Source organism: Sander vitreus, chromosome 6, assembly GCF_031162955.1.
Source record: "Sander vitreus isolate 19-12246 chromosome 6, sanVit1, whole genome shotgun sequence".
NCBI classification, from domain to species: Eukaryota; Metazoa; Chordata; class Actinopteri; order Perciformes; family Percidae; genus Sander; species Sander vitreus.
Window position 1 is genome coordinate 13,598,809 of NC_135860.1, and position 8,051 is coordinate 13,606,859.

General features: G+C 42.9%; 1 protein-coding gene across 1 annotated transcript; it reads right to left on the reverse strand.

The window, feature by feature from the left end:
• Positions 1 to 92: 92 nt before the first annotated feature.
• LOC144518955 (NADH dehydrogenase [ubiquinone] flavoprotein 1, mitochondrial-like) lies at positions 93 to 7,368 on the reverse strand. The gene is made up of 10 exons (XM_078251839.1): positions 7,285 to 7,368; positions 6,711 to 6,793; positions 6,445 to 6,615; positions 6,144 to 6,327; positions 5,866 to 6,055; positions 3,485 to 3,697; positions 3,224 to 3,390; positions 3,070 to 3,151; positions 1,387 to 1,532; positions 93 to 552 (listed from the first exon to the last, which is right to left on the reverse strand). Exons 1-10 carry the CDS (start codon positions 7,366 to 7,368, stop codon positions 457 to 459), a joined length of 1,416 nt encoding a protein of 471 aa, XP_078107965.1. The 3' UTR covers positions 93 to 456.
• Between the last annotated feature and the right edge of the window lie 683 nt (positions 7,369 to 8,051).

The window sequence follows — 8,051 nt, forward strand, 5'->3', positions numbered from 1 at the left end:
GTAATGCCATTTAAGCAGTACAATTTTGCATTCTTAATCCGAACAGAAATATTTTCATATTTAAAAACTATGTTTAAAAAAAAAAAAGAAGGTACAATTCAATTCAGTTTTATTTATAGTATCAAATCATAACAAGAGTTATCTCGAGACACTTTACAGATAGAGTAGGACTAGAGCACACTCTATAATTTACAAAGCCCCAACAATTACAATAATTCCCTCAAGAGCAAGCATTAGCGGTAGCTATTGCGACAGTGGCGAGGAAAAACTCCCTTTTGGGAAGAAACCTCGGCAGACCCAGACTTGGTAGGCGGTGGCGGTTGGGGGTGTGATGAACAGTGGTAGTAATAGTTACAATAAAGATAATGGAACAGTGACTACACAATGTCATATAGCACGATGAGCTATTATTACTGTTATGAAGGGCTGAATGCTAAAATGGAGCCCTGCACAGCTTCAGATCGTCTCTATCTCTGGCTCTCTTGGAGGGTTTTTCTTGTTATACTGAGTGATGCGGCTCTCCATGACCGGCCGGAAGTGGCGGATCAGTCCCTGCAGATGAAAAACAAAAGGTGAAGAAGGACAAAAGCCCTGATTATTAATATGTAAATTGGTACTTGTAGTCTCGCTTTACCAGACCCTCCTCCAAAGCGTGCTGGCTACTCCACAAAGCATTTGGGGATGGGAGGAAAATGTGCTCTGGTTTATTGGCATTTCTTTAAACCAATCACAATCGTCTGCAAAACAGGCTCGGAAGGAACTTGTTTAGGTGGAACGTGTATTTATTTATTTTTTTAACCTTTATTTATTCAGGGAAGGTTCACTGAGAGGAAGCCTCTCTTTTGCAGGAACGCCCTGATCACATCCATACCTGGAAGCTGCCCAGTACAACCACAGTCTGATCTGCTGGCCACTGAGCAGCTCCACTGGAGCAGTTGGAGGTTAAGGGCCTTGCTCAAGGGCACCTCAGTGGTGGTAATGAGAGAGGGAGAGAGAGACAAGCGCTGCTCTTTCACTTTCCCCACCACAGACAGACGACCTCCCGGTCACAAGCTCTCTTCTTTTACCTTTAGGCCACCACTGCCAATAGATTCCCCCACAGCCTAGCTAGCTGTCTGGATTTACCTTGCAGAGATCTGAGGAGCAGTTAACCATAGTCCTCATTTATCAACCGGAGTTTAAAATGGCAACACAAAGGAAGACGGATATCTTCCTTTGTGGACGGATATCCGGCCTAAATGAGTGAACTCCAACGGATTTTCTGGCGGCAACGGAGCAATCCCGGGAGTGTAACGTCAATGATATAGATTATTGAACTTGTAACCTCGGTCAGTGTTTTATTAACAGCTTTGTTGGACTGGTAAAAAGAAAAAAACAAGAGGTCACCTGCACAGGCCAGGCAGCTCCGTCACCCAGGGCACAGATGGTGTGTCCCTCTATTTGCTTGCTTAGCTCCCAGATCATGTCGATCTCTGAAGCTGCTGCTTCTCCTCGAACAAACCTCCACATCATTTTATCCATCCAGTCGACTCCTGAAGAAGGGAACAAAGAGGAAAGATGAATACAACAGAAAAGTACTCACACTGGAGACCACCCTTAACCTTTAAGCAATGTTTCGACCAAACAGATCTTCTGGCAAATACCCACATGAAGGGAATTAACGACTTTTACTAATTTTTTTTTATTCACAATTTAACACATATCACACACATACTCCTAAACACAGCCACACAAAACAATAGGGACAATACAGAAATAATAATAATAATAATAATAATCCTATGCTACCACAGTCTGTGGGTTATCCATTTGTCATTTTATAGTCTTTATATAATTCAAGGACTATGTGGATAGGAAATCTTGCAGTCTTGAATGCCGTTTACTTGTAATTTCTTCAATGGGCAACAAGTCTATTATCTGCTCCAGCCACTGACCCAAGGTGGGTCCTGAATGGGAAATCCATGTAGTAAGTATACATATTTTAACAAAATAGGAAAACATTGTAAACACACATTTTCTTGTATAGGGAAACTTATTTTCCACATCATAATTCAACAAATATAGGGCATACAGTAGCTCAAAAGTACAGTTACACATATCTTGAATTGCTTTATGAATCTTCTCCCAAAAGGAGTAAACAGCTTTACAATACCAAAATAAATGCATAAATGTTCCTGATTCAGTTCCACATTTTCTACACATCGGAGAATTTGTATCATCAAACCTATTAAGCTTCACTGGAACTATATAGTATTCATACAGGAATTTATAATTAGTTTCTTTAACTTTAATGTTTGTAGTCAAAGGTGAGGTCAATTCCGTGCACAGAGTTAGCCATTCTTTTTCACTGAACTTCTTTTTAAGCTATAGTTCCCAATTTGTTCTCAAAGAAGAAAAGGAGTTCTGGGAACTTTCAGACAAAATTCTATGCAAGTGAGATATCTTCCCCTTAAGCGAAGTAGCAGAGATAATAAATTGTTCCAGCTCAGTGGGATCGAGTCTAAATTGTCCCTTTTTATGTAAAGATACAATGATGTGACGAACCTGCAAGTATTTTAAAAAGTCTGTTCTAGGAATTTGATATTCTGCACAAATAGCAGTAAAGGATTTAACGGACTCAGAGTCTTCATCAAACATATAAACTACTATAACTACTACTTTTGATACTTTAAGTGCATTTTGTTTATAATACTTATTCATGCTAAGTTTTACTTCAGTTAAATTTTGAATGCAGGCTTTCACTTGTACCGGAGTATTTTTTACATTGCAGCAGTGTTTCTTTTACCTAAATATAAGATCTGAGTACTTCACCCAACACTCAAGTAATATGTGGGTTGTAAAAGCTTAAGGGAGCACTGACTCCACTGTGCAGGTAGCCTGCTTCTATTGTATTCATGATGACTTTTTCAGCACCTATCTCACTGAGGTTTTGTGGATGTGCACACGACTATTCAAGCCAATTAGAGATAAATGGCCTCTGAAAAAAATACAGACAGTGTTGTGTCAAACAAACTCACTGCATGTTGACTGTCTTGTTACTAGTGTTAAATACATTGTGCAGTCTCTTACCCTCTCTGCAGGGGGTGCACTGGCCACAGCTCTCATGTTTGTAGAACTCAACCAAACGTGCGATGGCTCGGATCACATCGGTCTGGAGGAAAACAACATACAATTCTCAGGTGCAGTGTATTTTGTTATGCACATTATTCAGGAATCTATTTACCGATTTATCCAAAACTATAATGGCAGCAGTTCCCAGTGCAGTCTCAGCACGGACCAGGTCATCGAAATCCATTAAAACATCGTCGCACACATGGCGAGGGATGATGGGAGTGGAGGACCCCCCTGGGATCACTCCTAATAGATTGTCCCAGCCGCCCCTCACTCCCCCTGCACCAATCACACAAGAGGAGAGAGGAAGTCATGTCAACATCTTGTAAAGTAAACCAGCATCAACACAGAGGTGGACTGTAAACACACACACCTGCGTGTCTCTCTATTAGCTCCCTCAGAGGAATAGACATCTCCTCCTCCACCGTGCATGGTGTGTTTACGTGACCGGAGATGTTGAACAGCTTCGTCCCAGAGTTCCTCTCTCTCCCAAAGCTGGCAAACCAAGCTCCGCCTCGACGACAGATCGCAGGTGCCACAGCAACTGTCTCCACGTTGGACACTGTTGTCGGGCATCCAAACACCCCTTAAAGGAGAGAGATGAAACGGTGAATAATCACTTAAAGGACCAGTGTGTAAGATTTAGGGGAAATCTATTGGCAGAAAGGTAATATAATATTCATAATAATAATATATTCATATCATGTTTTCAGTAGTGTATATTCGCCTGAAACTAAGAGTTGTTGCGTTTTCGTTAGCTTAGAATGAGCCCTTCATATCTACATAGGGAGCGGGTCCTCTTCCACGGAGCCTGCCATGTTGCACCGCCATCTTTCTACAGTAGCCCAGAACGGACAAACCACACACTGGCTCTAGAAAGGGCCTTTCATGTTTTTATGTTACCTGAAGGCCACCGTAGGTAGACTGGTGTGGTGGAAGTTTTCGATGCAGCAGGTGTTAGAGGTTTTGGAAATAAATGGAGTTTGTGAAACAAAAATAAAAGGACAGTCGTAGACTAAACCAAGTTAGGTTTTTGTATTTTATTAAATATATTTGCAAATATAGGAAGCACACGGTTCACAAGAGGCACAGCAGCCCAGTGTGAAAAGTCTCTTCAAATGAGTGAACAGAAGCACTGAGCTTAAATACATCTTCAGAGTGACAGCACACACGCACTTGGCTTATTATGACTCTGCGTTTCTCACAGGAAATCTGATACACATGAAGACAATCAAGAAACACAAGAGACATCTTGGAGCCATTTCGCCTCCTCCTCCCTGTATGACTTTCACCCCCCCAGTTGCATCTCAACTGGCATGGGAAAACTAAATGTATCAGGAGAGATAGTTTTAGGGTGACCTTGTAGCCCCTATCTGTTCAGACAAACAGTGCTCACATTATGTTCCAGACTTTGTGATTCTCGCTTAGTTAGAATCAGAATCTACATATGGGAATGAGAAACTCTCTTTCAGTATTGTAAGAAAAACCAAAGCACAAATAAAACATAAGAATATAAGGAATCATGCTTAAATGTAATTTTTGCCATTACACTGGGTAAACCCAGCCCGATCTGCCGGCGATTTGATTTTGCCCTGCAGCTCAGGCTGGAAACCTGTACATTATTCTATCCTGCTTCCGTTACAAATTTGCGGGGACCAATCACAAACTGGCTTATCCACCTGGCGCGCTATTGGCGGATTTAACACGATGACGATAGAGAAGCGACCAAGCAGCTTTTTGTTTACATTCAAAATGGCGGGCACCGAAGCGCAGCAACCTGTTGATGCCGCTGTCGCTGCGTCACCCGGATCGTTGGTCTGATTGGTTGAAGGACTATCTAATTGCGCCCAGAGTCATTTGAACTATGCCCTTTGATCATGCCTCTTGTGCAGTAGAAAAACAGAGCAGACTCCCCAGACTAATGTTCAATCTTAAAAGATTGAGCTTGGTCTGGTGATAGCCAGACTACACCGTAGGTTCTCTACACGCTTGGAAAGGGAGGGGTGAGAGTAAAGGCCCAGACACACAGAGCCGACAGCCAAACGTCGGCAGAAAAGGCAGTTGGGCTGATCAGTCTCCCCAAATTGAACAAAAAAAGTGCCTCGGAACACACCAAAGCAACAAGACGTAATACGTCTCTGGAACAGCAGGCAGCGCTAATCTGTATTGTCGCCCAAAAATTTAAACCTGCAGCTGATTGGACGAACGCGTCTCGTGGGTCTTGTTTCTCCGGAAATTCAAAGACAGACTGTCATGGCGGCTTGTTCAGAATACGATCTCATATTGTACTAAAATAGTTCACCGAAATGTGTTCCTGAAAACATTTTAAGCGAGAAATAGGCCATGCAGTTGCTGAATCTGTCTTCATTTCAGATCAACAAAGGTCAGTTTAAAAGATTTTCGTCAGATTTTGAGAGACTCTAGTCACGCTCATTCCGCTCCCCGTTTCCGAGTTAGCGCTCTACCAATCAGATGGGTAATTTGAGTCTGACTGCCGGCAGTGCCCGCCCCGCCGATTATACATGTCAAATAAGGCCAAAACGGAACACACCGAACAGACTCGAGTCACTGACCTCGCCAGACTGTCCAACGGCCGATTATTGACTCTGTGTGTCCGGGCCTTAAGGGTATTCAGTTGGTTGCAATCTGCAACCTCACTGCTAGATGCCACTAAATCCTACACACTGGTACTTTAAACCACATTTAACCCCAGTAGGAAACCGAGAGTAGGAGGCTGTGGAACTTTTACCTCACCTATGTCTGCAGGGAATGGTGGCTTGAGTCTAGGTTTCCCTTGTTTGCCCTCAAGAGACTCGATGAGAGCCGTCTCCTCCCCGCAGATGTAGGCTCCGGCCCCCCGCATCACAAACACATCAAAGTCAAACCCAGAGCCACAGGCGTTCTTCCCTATCAGCCCTGCTTTGTATGCCTCATTGATAGCCACCTGTTTGAAGAGTAGAAACAAACAACACTTAGTATAAATCACACAACATCTATAGATTGACGAGTCATCCATCTATGCCTTTGCATACCTGTAGATTTGACGACTCATTATAAAACTCTCCTCTGATGTAGATGTACGCAGCACGAGCGCCCATGGCTCTCCCTGCAATAAGGCAGCCTTCTATTAGCTTATGGGGGTCGTGACGCATTATCTCCCGGTCTTTACATGTCCCAGGCTCCCCCTCATCAGCATTCACCACCAGGTACTTAGGCCTTAGGACAAAGGAAACACTCAATAGACTGATACATCACCAGAGTGTCATTACTGGTGTGGACAGTGATGCTAAAGTGTCTCTGACGAATCTTAAATATTTCTTTTCCTTTTCCTACCTGCCATCGCTGGGTTTGTTCATGAAGCTCCACTTCATGCCGGTGGGGAAGCCTGCTCCTCCTCTGCCTCGAAGCCCTGAGATTTTCACCTCATTTAGGATCCAGTCCGATCCCTTCAGTATGATCTCCTTAGTCTTATACCAGTCTCCTCGTCTCAGTGAGCCCTCAAGTCTGGTAGGAAGAGGGAGAGGTGAACAAGTATTTCTACTGAGTTTAGGTCCTTAGAGACTGTCTGCAAGAAAAAAAAAAGTCTTTTATGTTTTTACCTCCAGTTATGCCGGCCATATAAGTTGGTGAATATCCGATCTTCGTCACTCAGAGGACCAAATGTGGTCTTTTTTTGCTTTACCTAGTGACGGAGAGGAAGATAAAAGAAAAGTGTGATTGACGAAGCGGCTATTTGATCTCTGTAAAGTAGTATCTGTAAAGTGTACTGCGATAACTTCTGTTATGATTTTTCATTATAAATACAAATTGAATTTTACAGTACATGAAATGGGCAATAATTTGTATACTCTGCAATATAGTGACCATAGGCCTAAAGTCCACAATACATTTGTATTCAATATACTTCTAATACTTTGCGACCACGTCTGCCTGTCCTATTTTATATATCATATAGAAATGTTTAAGTCCAAAAACGAATTGATCAAAAATAGCTTATTAAAGAATATCATGTTTATCGCTGTAGTTCTGTTGGATAATCTCATTTGACTAAAACCTCAGTTACTTGCTGTGTGTCAAAACTCTCTGTATGAAAGTAGGCCTGTAGGCGAGTGTGCAGAGTTTGATTGCAGTGCGTTTTGCAGTGTGTATATTGCAGTGTGCATGCAGGCCTACCTGCGGCTGTGCTGCAGTGCTGTAGGTCAGACGCGGAGCGACCTGACGCACCACAGCGCCCCACAGCATCCGCCGAGGCAGCATCCTGCAGGAGACGAACACCTCCAACTCACTTCAAACTGTTTTATCCTCCAAAGCTTTTCCTCCAAGAGCCTCCGTTTCACTTCTCGTACAATCAAAACAATTTCTGAAACCTCCGCTGTTACAGGAGCTGCAGTGTGGCCCTGCTGGTTTAGCTTAATTAAACTAAGAGGATAAAAGGAACTACGTCAAATCCTATCCCATCCATCCGTGCAACGTCCCACAGGTGCGTGCGCGTTCACACACAAACTGACACTTAATTGGTGAGTATCAGGGTCACTAAGAGGCGCTATCATCAAGGGACTTTGTACATGGTTAACAATGTTATAACTGGATTGTTAATGTGAAGATAACAATCACACGTATCCAGGGTCCATAAATAGCCCTTGACTGGCCTATTTGACAACTAGGCCTTTTTTCCCAGGAGACATTTTGACTTGTCTCAGTAGGAAAACTAATATAGGCCTACTTTTACTAATAACATTCACAATGGCTCAGTTCTATTCAGGTGCCCCAGTAAGCAATGACAGTGAACCAGCTGAATGTAATTCAGCCATCTAACGTCAAAATGTCTGCTGTGAAAAACGGACACAAAAAGGGGAAAAAAGGACATCTGCTTCAGAGTCAGAGTCAAGTTACCAATGGAGTTTGACTGATAAATCACTGCATCTTATCACATATATTAG

Coding starts and splice junctions, on each gene's coding strand:
- LOC144518955 (XM_078251839.1), bottom strand. CDS start 7,368: ATGCTGCCTCGGCGGATGCTGTGGGGCGCTGTGGTGCGTCAGGTCGCT. Junction 6,794..7,284: donor GCACTGCAGCACAGCCGCAG/GTAGGCCTGCAT, acceptor CTCCGTCACTAG/GTAAAGCAAAAAAAGACCAC. Junction 1,533..3,069: donor GTGCACCCCCTGCAGAGAGG/GTAAGAGACTGC, acceptor TCCCTTCTTCAG/GAGTCGACTGGATGGATAAA.